The 22,681-nt window shown below is 38.2% G+C and overlaps 1 protein-coding gene across 1 annotated transcript in view; it reads left to right on the top strand.

Annotated features, from left to right (window-relative positions):
* The first annotated feature begins 6,004 nt into the window (after positions 1 to 6,004).
* The window catches only part of msra (methionine sulfoxide reductase A), a 42,843-nt gene continuing 26,166 nt past the window's right edge, over positions 6,005 to 22,681 (top strand). The window contains exon 1 of the mRNA XM_042389795.1: positions 6,005 to 6,448. Within this exon, the coding sequence (XP_042245729.1) occupies positions 6,310 to 6,448 (139 nt within the window). The 5' untranslated portion in view covers positions 6,005 to 6,309. The remainder of the gene's footprint in view (positions 6,449 to 22,681) is intronic.

Here is a 22,681-nt window from a genome sequence, read left to right as displayed (position 1 = left end):
TGGGTGTGTGTGCAGCCTTTCGCTCAATATTTCTGGAAAGAGACAAAAATGAGAAGTTCCGCAGAGCACGACAGCACACTGCGGCTTTTGCAGGAGCAGAATTAGCGCGGATGAAAGGAGCTGATGGAGGTTTAAAAATCACAAGGCCCAGAAAAATACACTGGATTGAAATGAATAGCCTAAACTTTGAGGATATGTATTAAAACCGAACAATACCTTTCAGCCGCAGAATGCAGGATAAATGGCGCAGATTTCTATTTTTTTTTTTTTTTTTACCATAATCATCGGACACCTACTTAAGCTTTAATGCCCATAAAAGCAGCCCAAACCTCCATACAATACACCGATGCAGGAGTTTCTGTGTGTCCGGTGATGGAACGCTTTAAACCGGCTTGATGTGCGTGCGCCGCCCGGTCCTCGGTGCTCTCCTCTGGAGGTCCATGAAGGGATGCTGAGGATGCGGAGGGATGTTGCGGGGGATGCGGAGGTCGGACCGTCCTTCTTCTGCAGCTGAATTGAACAAAAACGGCTGCTTTTTTTTCTCCAGAGAACCTCCTAAAGCACACATAGTCCAAGCCCAAAGGAGTAGCGGAGCCAAACGAGATCCCGAGCCCTCAAAAATCAGGATTTGTGTGTGCTGGGCGCAGTCAGGATGTGCTGTGATACAGTAGCTGTACGGCAGGATGGAGGGAGAGAAGTTGGGCGCAGTCAGATGGAGAGAGGAAGGAGAGAGGAGAAGGGGAGGGGGTGGTCCTCTGAAAGAGAGGGAGTCAGATGAAGCCAGGTTTTTACATCCTCAGCTTCAGCCTCCAGCTCTGTCCTCTCTCTGCTTTTCATCGCTCTCTGTCCTCTTCTGGGGAAGCAGGAGGGAGAAAAAAATAAGCGAGAGCATCTGCCTCACCAAGCAAACCAACTGAACCAGGGCCCACTCCATCTGACTCTGAACTGTCAATAATATGCTGTTTTAATCCAAGCAACAGTACATTCTAAAAAAGCAACAAACAGGGATACATATTATTTCAATAAAAACACACTACAAGGCCAAAAGTATATGGACACCCCAATATTACGTTATAGTCCTTTATAGTCCTAATCTTTATTTAAAAATATATATATAACCTTCTACAACACTGATGTTAGGCTGTAAGGTTTGACTCGCAGGCAGTATTCCAGTTCATCCCAGAGATGTTGGATGGGGTTGTAGTGAGCAGTGGTGGAAAGTAACTAAGTACATTTACTCAAGTACTCTAAGTACAATTTTGAGGTACTTGTACTTTACTTGAGTATTTCCATGTGATGCTACTTTATACTTCCACTCCACTACATTTCAGAGGGAAATATTGTACTTTCTACTCCACTACATTTATTTGACAGCTGTAGTTACTTTTCAGATGAAGATTTGACACAATGGATAATATAACAAGCTTTTAAAATACAACACATTGTTAAAGATGAAACCAGTGGTTTCCAACCTTTTTGGCTTTTGACGTCTTACAAAAAGCAGTGTGTAGTCGGGGTCACATTTCACATGTCTATGAGTTGTTAACAGCTCCACCAAATAGTGATTTTTCCCTCTAAACTTCTCACATGCTTTCATTTCAATAAATGTTCAAATGATCCAATATTTCAGCAAAAATCAAAGATTAGAGAAAAAAATCCATAAACTGAAAACAGATTTATGTATCAGAACTTTGTTTTTTCTTCTTTCCTCTCCCATTAATCATTTCACGACCCCTCAGATTTATCTGCTGACCCTTTGGAGGGGCCCGACCCCTAGGGTGGGAAACCCCTGGACTAGACTAGTTAACTGTTTATAAAGTAGTTCAAACTAGTGCCACCTCCAGCAGCTACAACAGTTGAAAAGTTAAAGTGAAGATAGAAACCACCAAAGCCCAGTTCAACCATTTGAGGTTGGCATAAATCTTAATGAGGTTTTCACAATATCCAACTGATGTGATTTATATGAGAATACAGATGGGGGGCTATTTAACTGGTTTTGAATTAAGGAAATGTTTGTTTCTGTGGTTGGTTGTTTGCATTGTGATGACCACTAACTGAAGAGTCTTCTTTGCATTTATTACCACATCACTGGATGCATTTCACTTGCTGAGACAACCAGAAAATGAACCTTCTTAAGGGACAATCAGATGCTAAAATTAATATTTTTCCAACATGAGCAGTGTTCCTCCTGGGTTCATCCATATGGCTTGTAAATCTGTCATCCTCCATTCCTCCCCCACCCAGCATACTGGGAACCAGTAGGGTGGGGGGCTATTCTGCATTCATTTGACTGCACCATTACAGCCACAGACCATGAAATAATCAGCAGCCTCCATCTTATGGAACCTCATCTATTCAAAGCAATCTGAGCAATATACTTTTGGTATTTTGCTATTTGTAGGCCTTCTAATGTAACTCAATTATATGATGAAAATACTTCCAATTTTATTGTTATAAATTCAATTTCCATAGCTTAGTTGTCTATTTTTCCACATATACTGTTGTTACTTTAATTAGCGCAGTATGTTCTGCTGTTTGCTTCGTATTGTTCATTTTCTATAATCCTCACTAAACTGATGAACTACATTATGTTTGATTACTCTTAGACTATTTCTGCTGTTCTCCTTTGCACTGATTATCTTTGCTGTATTGTTTTTTGTTAATATTTCACTGCTGAAATGTCTCTAAAAATGAAATCTCACCTCATATAATCTTAAGTGTCATTTTGTTTTTATTGCCTGTAAGTCAGTTTCACATAAAAACCTTTTCTCCACTAAATTTCCAGTTTATCAGGCACACCTAGCTACTTTTGTGTTTATTTTGCTCACCCCATTTATATTACAAAACACATCTCTGTATATAATTTAGTATAAATTCTAGGATTTATTGCAGGGCTGTTGTATTAGACTGCATTTTTTATAGCTATATGTACCTAATAAAGTGGCAGCTGAGTGTAAATTCCTTCCTCCTGAGACTCAATTCCCACGTTTACAGCTACATTAATTAATCCAATAACTGTGAGTTGCCAGATTGAGGTAGCCATGCTTTAAAGGAAACAATGAATTCCCCAATAACCTGAGTTGACGTCATTTGTTTAGAAACATATAGCTAATATCTGGAGGAAATGTGTAGTGGCAAACAGCAAACATCACCACAAAAAAAGAGAAGGAAACTGGAGCAACTTCGGTGTTGACAAATGTAGTAGTTTTGACATGACAGGTCATTGTAACAGTCCCCCAAAGATATGTGTTTTTCCACTCTACTTCCATCCATGCTGCTGTGTTCACGCCACTTTACACCAAGACTTTGTCTTGCATGTATGCATTTCTAGTGTTTAGATTCATTGAAACACTGCAATAGATTCAAGTTTGATGGCCAAATACATGAAAAGAGTAATAATATAATTGTGTCAATACAGTTATGGTTTGGTTATGAGCTTAACAACTTCAAAACAATCCGAATAAATGCAATTACACAGGTCAGTTTAGCTAAATTCAATTAATTGTGATAAAGACTGTAGCTTAACTAACTTAAAGACACCAAGGAAAACCACTTTCCAGGTAAACAATAGAATAATCAATATTCCACTATCATAAGTTTGTGCCAATGTATCCAATCAGATTTCTACGCCCAGCCGAACAAGTCACATGTAGTTCAGATGTGTTTTAAACCTGTAGGTCAAAAGACTACAATAGATATGTGTGGCTTTGGTAATAGAGAGAACCTGCTGTTATTATGGCTGCTATAATTAATGTCCCACATCAATTTAGAAGTAGTGAATATTTAATACTAATTCATCTTATTTTTTCTCAGTCTCATTTTATAAAGGAAAAGAAGCCTTTGGATGCATGTTCTGCCACTTGGAAGTCCTAGATACCAGACTTTCCAACCAGTACTTGAACACAACGTTACAGTTATGGGTAAAAATGAAAAAATAGACATTTTATGAAGCAAAAATCACCTCTAAAACTCTTGTTGAATCTGTAAATGCTCAGGAATGCAGAAAGTGGGGCTAAACTGACTTTACACCAAAATAAAGCTTACATGTCTGATTCTGTCATACAGTTGAAAAAGTACATATGTGAAATATTTTGCAGCATAACCGTGGAAGAGATTATAACAATTCAGAACTCCACTGAAAACTGACAAATGAGTGTTGTTTTACTTATTGGTGAAGGAACACATCAACTTCTGAAGAAATAACAAGGTCATCTGGTTAATTTGGCATTATTTCAATTAAATGATGAAAAGAAGAAGTGAGTGAAGAAGAATTTCTTTCTTAATTTCTGTAGAAATTCAGATTTGCTCCTGAAGTGATATAATGTCATACATGCAGTGGTGGAATGTAACTGTAAGTACATTTACTCAAGTATTTTACTTAACTACAGTTTTAAGGTACTTATACTTTACTTATGTATTTTAATTTTATGCCACTTGATATTTCTACTCCGCTTCATTTCAGAGGGAAATACTGTACTTTTTTTATTGCACTATATTTTTTTGACAACTTCAGTTACTCTTCAGATTAATATTTTACATTAAATAACATAATGATAAACTTTTAAATTACACTGCTTGGTTAAAGATTAAACCAGAGGTCCACAGACTGTTTTCTTGTGTGTCCTTACAGAAAAATCAGTGTGTATTTGTGTCTCTTTGTCATGTTGGACATGTCTATGAACCCTGACGTGAGTTCAAATAAATATCAGTTTAAGGCTTAAAGAAGTAAAACTCTCTAATATTTAACAAAAATACAAAGAATAAAGAAAAGCTCTGAAAAATGTATCCAACTCTATGTAGCCAAACTTTGCTGTTTCTTCTTTCTTGTCCAATCTATCATCTCAAGATCCCTCAGATTTATCTTGTGAGCCTCACAAAGTAGTTCAAACTGGCTCCACCTCGAGCATCCACAACCATAAAATGCTGCTTATGCACTGACTCAGTATTAATAATGTGCTTTGTTAAATTTAGTTAATATACCAGTCATAGCCTGATTTTCTGCAAAACAAGTACTTTTACTTTAGTACTTTAAGTAAATTTAGCTAGTAATACTTTTAAATGCAGGACTTTATGTATTTTTACATTGTGGTTTTGATACTTTTAGCCACTTAAGTAAAAGGATCTGATTAATTCTTCCACCTCTGATGAAAACAGAACCTTAAATCATTTTCACATAACATGAAAGTATAGAAAGTCATAAAGTCTTTCCAATTTTACCCTTAAACTGGTATCATACAGAAGCCCCACTTGATACAATTTTGTCACTGTAATTTTACCACAATTTTCCTAAAAATGTAAAATGTTGCTGAGTCATACAAGATGCACACCAGCAATTAAGTTATAATTGTGATTTTACTGACTGTTCTTGGATGCAGCATTTAGAGTAAACCCTTTTTGAATTGAAACTGCATTATAACATTGTATTAAATTGCTCAGTATGACAGGATTTTATCACACAGTCATACAAAATGTCCAACAATCAGTGGAGGAGACGATGCCATTTCAGCAATCTCTTTTATTTCTTAATTGACATAAAAATCTCAATTCATGGTCCTCTTGTTGCTTTATCCAGATCATTTATACGGTGGCCCTGAAGTGCAGGATATTTCACAAAACACAACATTTCACAAAGTGAGAGCAGTTCACACATGGAACTGCCAACAATATCAGAGACTGTGACACATATTCATTTAAAGTTAACTTAAAATCACGAGTAAAAGACAAGTGTGTGACCATACTACTCTGTAACCTATTCAAATAACCTGAAGCATGCTTTGTTTTACTGTTATTCTTGTTTTTAAGTAATTTCTCTTCTTATGAAGCATGCTCTGCTATATGTAGGTCCTACAGTATTGCTGTTCTTGTTTTAATGTATTTTATGTCTGTTGTAGCTTTCATTACACCTGCCCAGGTACATTTACAGAAATGTGTATTAATGTGCACTGTCCCTGCTTTAACTTTAGACTGTATAAATAAAAATACATTTTAAAAACAGAACCTTTACTTGTAATGGAGTATTTTTACAATGTTGTATTAGTAAAGGATTTGAGTACTTCTTGTACCTCTGCATACAATATGTTTTAGTGTATTCGTGTGCATGCTGTTTTGCTTATGGTGAGTATAGTGTAACTTCTTGTCCCTTTGCATAAACCATGCTTTTAATGTATTAGTGCATGCAGTTTTGTTTATGGTAAGTATGGTGTAACACGTGGGCGGCTCCACGTTAGGTAACGTCGCTGTTATGCAGCCCAGCTAACCGGGCTAACCCTCAGAGTACAGCGGGGTTGTGTTGCTGTTGTTGGAGGTTCAATGGTGCTCTCCTCCCCGAGGCTCCGTTTGGTTTGGCGTCATTTTATAAACAGTAGGATGGGAGAAATGGCTTCTAAAGCACAGATGCCAACTCCTGAGACAGCGCTGCCCGGCCGAGATGAGAGCATCAAAGTATCCGGTAAGTCTGACCCCGGCTAGCTTTAGCAGTAGTTACTGTAGCGATATGACATAACTAAAACACAGCAGCTAGCGGCCAAAAACGAAATGAAACGTTTGCTTGCTTTGTTTTTAGTGCTCTGGTTATATCTGTCTAAGATTTGCGGTCGTATCCGCTTTACAGTACAAGCACAGAACCAGTGATGAAGACGTTATGAAGTTACGGTTAACTATAAATTTAGCCGTTCGCAGCTGCAGTTACACAACTTTAAACAGAGGAGCTGCTCCTGCGCATGCGCCTTATTCTTGTTTTTAATGGTGAATTGCAACCTGCGCATGCGCCTGTCAGATCCGCCAGGTCTCCTGTATTTGCCACAGCATTTATAGCCTAAGACTAGATGGGCTTTTAAAATACATAAAACTCAACAGTAAATTTCACATGAAACTACCCAAGACTCAACATTACATATACTTACATTACAACATGAAATTCAACAACAAAGTACATACAAACCAGCACAAAACACAAAGAAACAGACCATAAAAGTTTTATAAAACAACAAGCACCAGATCACTCATGACTACATGACTGATCCTTCTTCAAAAGCTGTTTCAGTTTGAGTTACAGTGCAGTAATAAAGGGTCCAACCCAACACCACACATGCGGTATTTGTGTGTTTCTTATTGTGTGACCCAGTTACTGTCACCGTGGCCAAGTCCCAACTAGCCTATTTTGATAATCCAATAATTGTCTAAGTCATTTTTTAAGGAAAAATTCCTAAAATATGCTGGTGTCAGCTTCTCAATTTGATGATTTTTTGCTTTTCTTTGTCATACATGACAATAAACTGAATACATTTGTGTTTCGGATTGTTAGTTGGACAAAACAAGACATATGAAAACATCACCTTTGACTTTGGAAAATTATAATGGCCATTTTATAGATCAAACGATTAATCGATTAATTGAGAAAATAATCGGCAGCGTAATCAATTATGAAATAGTTATCATAATAATCATCATTGAGAGATTAATCCATAATGACATTAATTGTTAGTTGTGGCTGTAATCAAAATCGTCTGGTATTTTTCTGTCAGTTGACTAATTAATTAATAATCATCTGTCTCAGCATTCTGGTCTAATTGATCGAAATTTAATAGAGTAAATGCTTATTTAGCAAGAACATGTTTACATGTTAAGTATCAGCTGATTCAATGTTAATATTTCAGCCACAACCAATACATCTGTTTATTTTTCATAAAGGATAGTTGTGTGTGTGTGTGTGTGTGTGTGTGTGTGTGTGTGTGTGAAAGAGATAAAGAACTAAGACTGTACCCGACTCAGAATTGTGTCAGTCGAATCAGATTTGGCTGTTCAATACAAAGATTTGACAATTCGTTCCTCTTTTTTTTTACATATAGACTATCTGACAATCAGAAATTCCATCAGCATGAGCTTCAGTGATGATTTCCACCACATTAACATAATCAAATGCAACAGAGTCATGGCAACATATTTTTGAGCATTTAAAAATCAATAAAGGACAGCTGCATATGATGCAAGATTTGAATTGTAGCCTGTTTGAATCGGGCTACCATATGGATTTATTGGAATAATGAGACAAGCAGCACACATGTATTTATGTTTAGCTCTTATAGCCTATTTTTTAATTTTCCTTTAAACATTAAAAACAACGTGTAAATGAATAAACAAATGAAACCATTTAAAATTAATTCATGGCATTGCCTTCCTCAGCAGGATTGGCCTACTTCTTTATTTCTCTTTAAATATAAAAACAAATAAATACATCTAAACAAGAATAAATAAACTAAATTATTTAAGATTGGAATTATTTTTAGATGAAAAGAAAAACAGTAGGCCTGAAAATTTTAAATAAATTCACAGCATTGTCCACTTTGAAATAATAACTTGGATGGTTTATTATAGGCTACTGTATTTCTCTTTAAGCGTAAAACAATTTAATCTCAAGTGTAAATGAATAAATAAACAAATGAAACACTTGCAATTTAAGATTTGACCGACAAAAAAAACAACTGCTTGACTTGAAGAATCTCAGTGGACTGAGGGGTCTCCGACAGATGATTGGACTCGTGGACTTTTGGTGGGGGGGGGGGCAGCACTGGTGTAAACAGACCGACAGCAGCACTAAGTTGGCAGTCGGGGCATTTGGCACCAACCTGCCCCCTCTTCACTACAAGTGAGGGTGCTGAGTCTTGGCACATGATGAATAGATCTGCACTGGCACTGAACAAAAGACCCCGACACACACACACACACAAACACACACACACACACACATACTCAGACACACACTTACTGCCCTTTAACATTATGTAGTGAAAGACAACAGAAATAAGTAGCAAGTGTAAATGTTTTGTGGTGAAGATGGTGTTGAGGATATTAACTCAGTGGTATTTGGATTCAGTGAATGTGTGAAAGAGACAGAGAGAGATGGTGTGAGGTGGAGAGTACAGAATCAAAGTGATTAGAAACCAGTCATTTAGATATAGTTTTGGATTTATTTGCCCAAAGTGTGTTAAATATTTTGAGCAGGATGGACTGGAGGGATTGGACGGGGCGAAGGAGGATGTGGGAGTGGAGGGGTTAGGAGGGCGGGGGTCTGCGTCGAAAAGGACGGATCGGGATGGATGGATGGATGGATGGATGGATGGATGGGTTCAGACGGCGTGGCAGACAGGCTGGAGCATCGCCAAAAGCTCCTCGGGAACGCTGCCACAATCGAGAGAGATGAAGAGAGAGCGAGCGAGGGCGCAGGGAGGAAAGGAAAAGCCATGCCTGCAGTGGAGGAGACTTGGCAAGGCTTCACCTCCTTTGTCTGTCTGGCTCAGGGCTGCAGCGCCAGAGGAAATCAAGAAATGTCCAGGCATGGTGGTGGAGGTGGTGGACGGGGACGAGCTCTGCTTCGGCTCAGAAGGAGACAAGAGAGGAAAAAGTACTTTCAAACGACCGAAAACTCTGCCTCTGAAAGGGCTGTTGGACACCGAAAAACAAAATAACCGTTTTTGTCTTTTTAAATGATATTCCGCGTTCGAGCCTTTTGGACCGACCAGGCTTCTGAGACAAAGAATAACGTGACCACAATATCCGATTTGAACATGACTGAAAGTCTGTGATTCTAATGGTAATAAAGTGGTGTATATTGTACTTTTTGGAAAGCCAAAAAACGTCTCGGAATGGGAAAAAGACGGATATTTGACTTCAAGAAGTCCACTAGTAGCCAGAGGAAGGCCTGCGCCAAGCACGAGGTTTGTGTATGAATGCTTGTTTCTCCAAATAGTTTATTGTTAAAAAAATTTTGGGAACATAGTTTAATGTCAATAGAAGTAAGAAATGTTGAAATGTTGTTTTTCGTTAATCTGAGGATTTAGTAACTTAACTTTCCTGGAGGATATGAAGTAGGCCGAGCCAGGCCAGAAGCCTAAACAAACAACAGAAGTATTGGTTTCTGTATTTTTCACCTCTTGAAAGTTGATGTTGTTAATATTGAATTAGAGGATTTTTGGATTTTAGATTCATAACTTTGCTAACAGGATCATTATATCGTGTGAATTTACTGGCTGTTCTGGACCTTTTGATCGAATCACACTGTCTTCCTCAGCAGATAGATGTAGCCCTGTTGTCGTGGAGTTACAGGTGTTTCAATTTACATTTTTCTGAGCACTTCAAGTTGACTAAAAGTTGAAACTGGAAGTTCATTCTTGATCTTGCCAACACAATTGACAAAATAATCCACAAGGGCAGTTTAGTAGCTGTTCTGGAGCTTTCAATCATAGCTCATAGACTGAAGGATCTCATATAATATGTACAAAGTAAAACATAACTTAAATATGACTTTTAATAGCTTTCTGCTTTAAAATGCTCCAGTCATGTAACTACAATTATTTTCATTCACTGATTAATCTGCAAGTTATTTTCTCAATTAATCGATTAAATCATTTGTTAGGAAATGGTGAAAAATGTCCCTCACAAGTTCCCAGACTCCAAAGTGATGTCCTTGTCTTATCCAACCAACAGTCAAAAACCCAAATGTCTTTTGTTTACCATCATATATGAGAAAGATCCTCTACAGGTGAGAAGCTGGGTCTCAGAAATATTTGGCATTTTTGCTTGAAAAAGTCTCAAATGATTGATTGCTTATAAAAAATAGTTGGCAATTAATTTTAAGTCAGTTGACTAATTGATTATATTTTACTCCAACCTGTATTTCCTTCCCCTCCCCACACAAGGACAGATGAAAACATTGAAAACAAAGACAAATGAAGAAGTTAATGCAGATGTGTTGAGACATCCAGCAGCTGGTTTGGTGTTTGTGGGTATAAATCAGTTTTACTGCAGCTTTCTGTTGTGGAACGTGTCATTCTGACAGGAAATGTTTCAGGTATTCTTTGAGGTTGACATACAGTTACTTTTTATGTCATAAATTGAACAAAAATAAAAATAAATAAAAACACCATTGTGACATGTGCACAAGTTCTGAAGTCTCAGATTCTTTTTACAAGGTCACAGACCTTTATCAGCTCGTTAGGCCTGAAGCATGTCAACAGTTGTCATTAGGAAATGTCAGCTGGTGCCATTTTCAAAGCTTTTACAAATACTCTGACTCTTCAAACCTTGTGCAAACACTCAGCAACGCTGGGTTCCTCTAAGCAGCTGAAAATATAAAATAACAAACAAAATAAAAATAACACAATAAGATATTTGAAGACATCACAGGTCTTTGTTAGTGTGGTCATAAGCCTGTTTGTATGACATATTAAAAGCTAAAGGATTAATGGATTGAGTGAAGAATGAATCACTATATTTTTAAAAATGGAAATAAAAGCAGTTGCAGCCTTTGTCTAGTCCACCAGAAACTTTTCCTCTTTTAAACAGCTGCAAAGCAGATACAGTCACAGAAACAGAAACAGTCCGAATCACAACACTACAGTCGCAGACTGTCACCTTCATTTCAGCTAATTTATTCTCACTTTTAACAAACATAAACTTGAAAACATTGCTGAGTCTAAAGTGAGGATAAAATTAGCCAAAATGAAGGAAACAGTGATCTGCGACTGTGGTGTCGTGATTTGGACTATTTCACATGCGAATCATCTTCTATCTCTTATCAAGCACACTATATGCCCAAAAGTATGTGGACACATATTTTTATGTACTTTTTGTCTGGGGCTGTTTCTTGTAGTTTGTCTTAGGACCTTAAGTTTCTTCTTTTGGAACTAAAGGTCCAAAATCTTAATACTACAGCATCCAGTTATGTTACATAATAGCTTATACTTCCTTTGTGGCAGTTTGGGGAAGGCCCTTTACCCCCAAACAAAGCCAGGTCCATGAAGAAATGTTTCCCCAGTTTGGATGAACTGGAACATCGACTTCTAGCTTGGCCTTATCACCCAACATCATTGCTCAACCTCACTAATGGCTGAATGGGAGCAAATCTCTGCTGCCAGGTTCCAAAATCTGGTGGGAAGCCTGAAACCAGAAGAGTGGAAGTTGTTATAACAGCAGATTAATGCCCATGGCTTAATGAGGAGATGCTCAACAATCACATATGGCTGTAAAGTTGGGGTGTCCACATACCTTTGGCCACATAATATATCATATTTACAGATCAAGTGAATCCAGGTGTTGTATCAGAGCCTCCATCTCAATCTCCTGTACATGTTCATTGACTCTGCAGCCTTATCAAGTTCAGACTGACTCTCGTTTATCCATCCACCTTTGGCACAGCTGTTACCACGACAACACACAGGGATTCCAGCAAATGAATGAAGAGGTGTTTGAGCGTGTGAGTCCATCAGCAGAGCTCTCTGTGGTTGTTTACACAGCAGTCTGATAACCTGGACAGGCAAAATGACAGGTGTTTAAGAGAGAACGGGAGAGACATGATGGATGAGGGAGACGTAAAGATAGACATTAAAAGAGGAAGAGGGGTGGAGATTAAAAGATGGAGGGAAAGAGAAAGGCTGAGAGGTTAACTGTGTTGTCGCTCAGGTGTTCAGTGTTGATGTTGTCTGGCAATCAGATCGCACACAGACACAAGATAAAGGCCGGTGTAAAATAGGTATTAAACTGGTGGTGTTTGACATTGATGCTTCACAATCAGAAGAGAGTCAGACTGTGTAAATTGCATAAATAGGACACGATATGACACATGTAAGTGATAACACACAGTGACGTGTCCTGCAAAATTAATGGACAAAGTGGAGATGAAGAAGACCATGATGCATTGCATGGTTGCACTTCCTCTGTCAAGTCCATGTATAAATAATAGTATAACAATAAAACATGGCTATTTTAAAACATAAAGAGAAGCAGAGTTTAAATCATCATCCATCTTTAAAAGTTTGTTAATAGTCAATTTAACTCTCGATTAGGTATGTTTTAACAGTTAGAGTTAACTGGTAGCCAAGCAGAAGTACAGTTGCTATGGTTACCTTATGATTTAGAAAGGTGGTTAAAGGATAAGTCTGGTGATTTTCTATATTTTTCTTATTGTCAACAAATCTCATGTTTGGATCCAAACCAACAATGAACTGATCTACTAACAAGTACTGTGTGTGTACCTAAAGCCTGGTATATCTTATTCCTCCATTGTTGTCCAAAAACTATTAAAAACACATCAATGAACCACACCCCTGCACTGGATGACATGTTCCCTCATCGTTCCTTCAATGTCTTGAAATGTTTGGTCACGTTACTTTGTTTAGAAACGGCTCCAAAGACTAATAACGATGATCACATTTTCAGTCTCTGGAGAGTAGTTCTGTGTAGACTGAAAACATGATCACTGTTATTAGTCTTTGGAGCTGTTTCTAAACAAACTAACATGACCAACAACAGGGAGAGAATGATATATCAGCTTTGGATACACACACAATACTTGCAGATCAAGTCAATAAGAAAACTAAATTGGAAAGATAAGAAAAATATAGAAAATTGCCATTATCCTAATCATTTTTAAAAGGAGACTCTTATGAATCAGGCTTTCCTTTTACTTATGGGCAAAGTCTATGTCATTTACCTCTAATAAAGAACACATGAGTGCTGTTGAGCGCTGCAATCTGAAGGCTGATGATGATGTTTCAGATTAAAACTGACAAATAAATGTCATTTTTAGCAGATTTTTTGTGCCTTTTGGCCAACAGAAGAACTCAAAAACAAGCTGATAAGACACACAGCCTTGATATTCTATCAACTTGATGTTCATTTAAGTCTGTCTGATCAGCTGACTTACTGTACTGAACATTTTAACCACTAAAGGAAACACTGCAGTCTTTTATCACTAAACACAAGTAATGCCTTACCTCTACTTCACATAATGTAGCTGTAGTTTACAGGGGAAGAGGGAATGTTGTGTTCACAGTATGATGAAGAGCACTTTGCTCATATCATAAATGTATTGATGTTATTAAAAGCCTTTAAATATGTTGCAATAAACAGTCTCTACCACCGTATATTAAATATAACTGTATTCTTAATCCCGTGTGCATGCATTGTTATGAACATTTCCCATAGCAGAGACTTGCAGTGCTAAAAAGCCATTACTCTTAACATATAGATGTACCCAGCCATTTCACAGATTCCATGTCTGAAAGGGTCTAATCAGTCTGCCATCTTTTAAGTGCATTAAGTACTATTTCCTGCCCCCCCCCCCCCCCCTCAACCCCCAACCCCTCCCCACCCTCCACACACTGTCTCACTACTAATGGCTCTGAGTTATTGACTGAGGTAAACCTTCAGGGAACACACACACAAACACACACATACACACCCCCTGTGGTGCTCTTATTAACCCCAACCGCCACTCTAACTACCACACATAGCTGTCAATCAAGAGGACAGAGAGAAGACAGAAGACGTAAACGTGATGGATACTACACCCAGTGATTATTTAGATATTTTCTACATTTGTACATTTGAATACACTCATGAGGTTTACATTATCATATACTGTATGGCTCACTGTATCCACTCTGTCACCAGAAAAATAGAAACATCTGGTCAGTTTTTTTTGTAGCAGCCTGACGTACAGAACGCTTCCATTAACATCCTAGAAAAATATACACTTTTCTGAAATAAAACAATCTTCAGTGAAAAAGAGATGTGAAGAACACTTTATTTTACAGATGCGCCATTTCTGAATATTTTTCCAATAATTTTCCAAGAAGTTTCCCGAAAGAATTTTGTAATTTGGTGCTAATTGAGATGTTACACTTTCAATCCCACTTAATTAATTACTACCTAATGGGTCTTTTGGTTGCTTTAACCTGCAAATATGTGAAATTTGTCTACAGGCAAGCATACAATAATTCAGCATATAATGGACAATAACGTTTCCAATGATAAAGTAATACTGAATGAATACTGATTAGTTTCACTCAAGCTCTTCTGTCAAGAACATTCCTGTTTTCACTGTTGTTCACGCCAAAGTACACAATACACAATACTCTTTCCAAGTACTTCACGGACATTATTTATTCAGGAATTATGGACATGCAAATGAGAGCGTTGCACGGATGGACTGTTTCACACAGCAGATGCAATGCAGTTCATGAGCGAGACAATTGTTGTATTTATGCTTCTGTAAGAATACTTAATGTTTAGTATTATATATCATATTATATTGTATGGTGGGGCTGATGATTTACATGAGATATATTCAATCGGCCTTCCAGAATTGACAGAATGAGATTGTGATCACAAAAATGAGTGTCACTATTGTTTAGTCTGTTAATTAGTAATTAAATTGATCATAAGATGAGCTGCATCAGAATCTAGTTCAGGTTATGAAGTTAGTTGCCTGTTGCAACGTCTGTAAAAAACAGAAAGAAAGACTCCTGCAAAATGTCATGAAATCTAGTTTTATACCTCTGCAGTATGTACAACCTTTGAAGCTTATGATCCTCAGTTATTGTGAGATTGTCAATAGGTCGTAATCGCCAGTAGCCCAAAACAACCTACTGTATATTTACGTTCAACTGACAGATGCCATCTAGTGGCCGTGGTAATTATGACTCGAGCAAAGGAGGAAATTAGATAACGGTAATATTTATATTCTGCACAGTGAGGAGGTCTGGTGGATGGATGGTGACACTTGAAGTTTCCAACTACAAGTGTCACAATACCATGACTACGATTGTTGTTTATTGTTGCCATGACAACGACGGTGGCCTACCTTTAAGGACGTAATACTGCACGTTTCTCTTAACAAAGCTTACAAACCTTATCAAAGTGATCATTTTAATCCAAACCATGATCTTTCCCTAAACCTAACCAGACCTTAACCACAGCGTTGTCACATCATGAAACATCATTATTGTTTAACAGTGGTGTGTGACGGTTTTGGAAACAGGCAAATGATGTTGATTACTGCCGATAGGGGCGATAGATCATGGATGTATAAAGAGAACTGGATTCAGCGTCGGAGGCGGGCCCCGTTCATTCCTATGAAAGTTGCTCAGTGGCGCATGAAGCAAAAAAAATCAACTTCCCAGTATGAAAGAACCTGGATCTTCTGCATTGTGCGGCCCACAGAGCATGCGCACTAGTGACTTTCACTGGCTGAGTCGGCTACTTCCGGTTTAGCCCTCCGGCTAACTTGAATGGGGATAAAACAATTCAATCATGCGGCTCTTCTAGGCTTTTGAAATGTGATCGGACCAAACGGATTTAATTCTGATAGTGAGACAAGTCATTTCGCGGGGGTTGTGACGCTCAGAAAAATGTATCCGCTGATTTACAGACGTCTCTTTCACAATGTAAGTCTATGGGAAAAAGTCTTTTTGGGCCAGTGTGCATCACGTGACGTTGTAATTACACGGTTTGGCCACTATGTCAAATTGGCTTCAAAGCCTGTCGCCCTTCCTGTATCCAGTTCTCTTCATACATCCATGCGATAGATTAGAAAACGCTCCCATGTGTTGTTCGGGAGTCACATGGTGAAACAATGTATTTGGTCGTTTAATTTGGAGGACGTGTTGGTCATTTTGGTTGTTGATTCGACTCTGGTTGTTTTCAAGGCTGGAGTCTGGTGTTCCTTAGATTTCTCACCATCACATTTATGTAAGAACTATTGCTCTGCTCTTATATGGACAAACACAGCAAACCAAAGTGCCACTTACCTCGAGTCCTAAAAATCAGACTTAGCCTCAGCGTCTGAAGCCTATAAAGCACTTTGTTTTTCCCACAAAAAATGGTCTTTTTTTAATAAGAACCTACTACTAAGTTTTGATTCTGTACACAGCTTCCTTGAAATGTACTGCGTGTTAGAAGACAAACACAGGGGGCTGTCAGCAGCAGAACAATGAGGCTAACGCTGATGGTTGTAATGATGGGCAGTAATAAAAACGACGATGGCAATCAGAGCAGCTGATTGAGAGGCTCAGATAGAGGGAGGGAGAGAAATACTGCAGCAGGGAGAAATAAATGGAAAGAGAGAGAGAGATACGGGTGGAAGAGGGAGATGTAAAAGGAGGATGATAAGAAAAGGAGGGGGGGGGGGGAGCAAAACCGAAGAAAGATGAAGAAACCAGGCAATCAGAGAGAGAGAGGAGGAGGAGGAGGAGGAGGAGGAGGAGGAGGAGGAGGTGGGGGAGGTTACTTTGTAGATTTAATTGCAGTGCAGTGTGTGTGTGTGTGTGTGTGTGCAGGCTCTCCAATCTCCCCTCGCCAGACATTAGCTGCAGTGTTTCATTTATCACTGTCAGGTCTGGAGCTTCAGGGGGAGGAGAAGGGGAAACCTGGACGTTCAGGCCAGGCTGTAGCTCCTCTCCTGGCCGGGGCGGCGCTGAGAGGCCAGGCTGATGTTTTCCAACAAGAAGGGAGAGAAAAAAATGGGTGACAGACATAGAAAAACACTGTGCTGATATTCAGTTATGTTTTGTTGATATTGATTATGAAGACAGATTTGGTATTGCTAGCAGGATTAGTCTGAATAATATTTTTACAATGTGAATCAAATTGTATGAGTGGATTTTTGGCACTGTTAGCAGCGCGGATCAAGAGATCGCAATGACAGTCCAGTAGTTTTTGCATTGGATTATTTTATTTCTAACATGTTAAAATAACAAAATAATGGCAAGTAACTATGTACATTCACTCAAGTACTATACTTAATTACAATTTTGAGGTACTTTACTTGAGTATTTCCATTTTATAATACTTTGTACTTCTACTTCACTACATTTCAGTGTGAAATATTGCACTTTTTACTCCACTACATCTACTTAAATGCTGTAGTTACCAGTTATTTCGCATTAAATTATAAATAAAATATAATCAGCAAATAAATTATGATGCATTTTTACAGATTAACCCACTTAACAGCATATTAAAATTAGCCCCACCTTTGACAGTTGCATCATTAAAGTAATGCTTACACATTAATGCGACATGATATATATTATGGCGTTCTTCATAATGAGTACTTTTAATTTTAGTACGTGAAGTGTATTTTGATGCGAAATAATATTTATTTACTGTTAAAGGGGACATATCATGCACATTTCCAGGTCTATATTTATATTCTGGAATATCATTGCATGATTTCCAGTTAAAAACACCTTATTTATCTTCTACTGGTCCTTTATGCAGCCCCTCAGTTCAGCCTCTGTCTGAAACAGGCCGTTTTAGCTCCTGTCTCTTTAAGACAAGCCTCCTGATGAGCCCACTCTGTTCTGATTGGTTAGCTTCATGAAGATGCGTCACAGCAGAGGGAGGCTACATCAACAAACCGTAAAACAAACTATAGTCGTAGGATTTCACTTTTTTCTTGTTCTTTACTTAAAACGTCAACTTCTCAAATACATCTGTGCATGTGTGAGTGATCCAAAATATGTGAGTGGACAACGCAAACAACACATGGAACAACCTTAGAAACAAACAAACAAACAAAGGCTACAGAATGGACGGCTGTTTATGGGCATGCAGGATCAGCTCGTCAGCAAGGTAGAAAAAAATGTTGCAAATAAAGCACTCAGGGCAGGCTGAAGCCCTGGATTTTGACTTGCAGGGAGCGTTTCGACATATGTTCACCTCAAGTTTTGGAACTTTGACCTTGTTTAACACAGACTTCTGACATCATGACAGTACAAAAATAACAGAAAATCACAAGAAGCACAATATGTCCACTTTAAATAAAAGATCTGAGTACTGAAACAACCATTGGATGGATTGCAACAAAACTTTGTACATTTTGTACATTCATAAGATGATAAATCCTATTGACTTTTGTGATACTCAGATTTTACCACTATTATCTATCTGCCATGATGTTGACATTTTTTGATTTCGGGTAAAATGTCTATTGGATAGATTGTCATGAAGTTTGGTAAACATTCCCTTGGGATGAATTAATCATCAGCTCCATTTGTATAAACATATTCTTGCTGCAGTGCTAATAGTTTCCATTATGTTGCTGGTGATCAGTGGAAGAAAAAAAAAGAAAAAGATTAAATAAAGTCTTAGACTGTGACGCAGGAGTCTGACTCAGCATTTTGTTCACTGTCAGCTCTTTGTGCTGGATGATGTAAAACAGACTTTCTTTCTCTTTCTCCATTGTTTATTTTGTACAGGCACCGCTTAAACCGCCTTCACCTTTCTGTTTACAGAGTCATTTATCCACTGACTGATGTAAATCTTTTGGATGCAAATTCATATTGTAAAAATCCATGTGCTGCTAAGCTTTTTACTTAATCTTAATCTTCTATGTTTGACCGTTTTCTCTTTTGTTTCTGTGGTCTCACTACAGAAAATTAAAAAGTGATGAAGGACATGATGAAAGGACATGAAGATAAAACAGTACAGAGTGCTGATTGGCTGATTCTGGAGCAGTTCTGCCTGCCTTCACACACAGGCCTGAGCTGAAATAGAGCAGCACTAATGGAGAGTGGAGCGTGTGTGTGTGTGTGTGTGTGTGTGTGTGTGCGCCACAGATGTCACCATGGATATAGGCCTGTTCTGTGATCAGGCTTATTATTGTGGCAGGATTTAGGGAGCTGGGGGGCAGCCTGGTTAGTCACACACACACACACTAAAATGAAGTGGCTCGCTGTTTGATGTGAAGTGTCCTGAAGTGCTTTCTAACCTCTTTCAGTGCTCTTTACTGCCAAATAAAAGAAAATTTGTTCCCAGTACAAACAGTCAGAAACTGTATTTCACAACAAGAAACATCTGCGATATTTTTTCTCTATTTAAATAACAGTGTTTATCGTGTTGGCATTACGACTTACAAGGTTAACATGATTATAACACGTTAATGCAAATTCATTTTAATGCCACTCTTTTTTTTACGGCATTAACACAGTTACAGTATGATGACCCCTCGCCTCACCTGTAGTTTAGCCCTCTAGCATTAAGCTGGATGGCAGCTAGCAGGGAACGATGGATAAAGTATTTTGAATGGAAAGTTCAGCTTCAAAGCCCTGTCAGATGGGTCTGTTGACAAGACCAAAGTTATTTGTAGTTACTGTCGATATGAACTGAGTTAACACTGGAGTACATCTAGTCTTAAAGCCCCTGGAAAGGCAAATCCATGATTGGCTATTAATCATGTAATTTGGGATCTAATGTGCATATAGTAAACACCTAAAAACTATGAGAACATAGCCTTTGACATAGTCTGTGTAATTCTTTAGAAAGTTTCTCTCCCTTTCCTTTGTTACTGGGTTGCAGTTAGGCGGGGCTAAACTAGGGAATTTATTACATCATAAATACCTGCCCAATCATATTTAAGAGAAAGATGATTGACGTGGCTATCTGGCCAAGCTGACTTCACAACACTTACTCACATCTCCCCCATGAGAAAACAATGCAGTGCACTTTTCTTTGCTTTTAGCTAGAATGAGAATTCAAATTAGCCTGATGTGGTTTGAAAGTTACTGTTACTTAAGCTAACTAGCAGACTTTGGTACACCATCCAAATCTGTATTAATCACGGAGTGGATAAGTAACTCAAAATTGTAGCATAGCAATGCTAATGCTAACCGTTTCATGTAAGTGAATGAAAGATGCTAAAACACTTAGCTTCGTAGTCTGGGAGGTATAGTTCAATAAAAACAGATATGTGTGGTCTACTCTAGTCTGCTAGTTAGCCGATTAGTCAAGATAACCAGTAGACCACTGGGGTAATTGATAATAAGCTCAAAAGTTTTGAATAGAAAAGCTAATGCTAACCGTTTCATGCAAGTGAATGGAAGATGCTAAAACGATTAGCGCCATACTCCGGGAAGTATAGTTAAATAAAAACACAGTTTCAGGTGGTCTAACCTAGTTTGTTAGTTAGTGGATTATTCAAGCTTTCTAACCAAGTAGGGTCCATTTGATAGATTTGGTATTTTATTCCATTTCAGCAAAACGTTTTAGTGAATGAATAGAAAATAAAGTGGTACTTGAGCTGAAAGTGAGCTGTCAATCAAACATGATCTGGACACGCCCACACAGTCCTGAGAAATGCTTTGTTTTTTGGCTCAGTTTTCTAATAATTATGAATGTTTATTTTCATTCAGATTTTTGTTGATGCTTAATGATACACTTAACTTTGATATCATATATGCATTTTTATGATTTTAAGCCACGTTTCCAGAGGCTTTAAATATCATTTGCTAGCGAAGCACAGAGCTAATGCTAATGCAGGCAGCCTCGTTAGCCTCGAACCATCCAGCTTGCAGCAAACCACGCTTGATAGTGTACGAGGGAAACCCACAGACAAACCTACAAGCAGCAAGCTTTCAACAGCAGTAGCTAAATGGGTGCTACAGACTGCAGGCCAAGCCAACGACTGCACTTGAATTGCCATTAAGAGCTATCGGTGTATCGAAGATCAAAACCTTTATGATGACCACAGAGCGAAAGTAGTTTTCTTTCTTATACTCCCCTCTCACTGTTTCCTGCCTTATTTATTGTTTGTTTCATTTTGTATTATCCTGTTTTTATCCCATAGCACAAGGGGACATTTTTGTGAGCTTTTATTTTTCCCATGTGAGGTTGAACACAATTACATTGCGTGATTTGCTTTTGAAGTGAGGGATGCAGGGAGTGATCTTTAATCAGTACTGAAGTAATGGAAAATTTAACCGGCCAATCTGTTGCCTGTTGAGCATGTTGAGTTTGTCATAAGTTATGAATTGAGCATATTTTTAAAAAGCTGAATGCTGCTGCTGTGAAGGTTTCTGACAATCTTTGTCATTGATTTGTGTTGATTTCCAACAACAAATGCATACATTTGCATAAAGCAAGCATATCTTGTGCACTCCCATATTGATAAGAGTATTAACACCTTTTCCTTTACGGTACACGTTGAACAGATAAAAAATGTGTGATTAACTTGCTCTTAACTATGGACAGTCATGCTTTTAATCCTCAGTTGTTGTCCAGAAACTATTAAAAACACATCAGTGAGTCACACCACTGCACTGGCTGACATGTTCCTTCATCATGAAGAGTTTGGTCACGTTAGTTTGTTTAGAAACGGCTCCAAAGACTAATAACAGCATCACGTTTTCAGTCTCCAGAGAGTAGTTCTGTGTAAGGCAGACGCTACTGAGCATGTGCGGGAACACGGTTCTGTTTACAGCTTCACTAGCTTGTTGTGCTACATATCACACTACACTATAAATTTCTCAAAGAACCTCAATACAAAGTTGAGAGGTTGCGATATGTAGCACAGTGGCTTCTGCCTTACACGAAACTACTCTCCGGAGACTGAAAACGTGATTGTCTTTGAAGCCATTTCTGAACTAATGTGCTTAAAACTCTTCATAATGAAGGAACATGTCATCCAGTGCAGCAGTGTGGCTCATTGATGTGTTTTTAATAGTTTTTGGACAACAACGGAGGAAGAAGATATATCAGGCTTTAGATACACACACAATACTGGTTAGTAGATCAGTTCATTGTTGGTTTGGATCCAAACATGAGATTTGTTGACAAAAAGAAAAATATAGAAAATCACCAGACTGATCCTTTAAGCAGAAGTGTCAGATATTTTTAAATGCACGTCCTCAGAAAGTCTGCTTAGGATGCAAATGCTGTGAAAATCCAATATACCCATAGTCTTAAGTGTCACACACTCAGACACACAGACACACACACACACACACACACACACAGACAGAGCTGCATTCGACCTCACACAAGAATATGAATTCAATTAATCAACAATAAGCGTTGTTATCATTCCCAGTGAGATAAAGGCAGCCAGGAGAACAGACATTTCAAA

This window comes from Thunnus maccoyii, chromosome 17 (genome assembly GCF_910596095.1).
Source record: "Thunnus maccoyii chromosome 17, fThuMac1.1, whole genome shotgun sequence".
NCBI classification, from domain to species: Eukaryota; Metazoa; Chordata; class Actinopteri; order Scombriformes; family Scombridae; genus Thunnus; species Thunnus maccoyii.
Note: the sequence above shows the minus strand (reverse complement) of the source record. Positions and strands in the feature narration are given on the sequence as shown.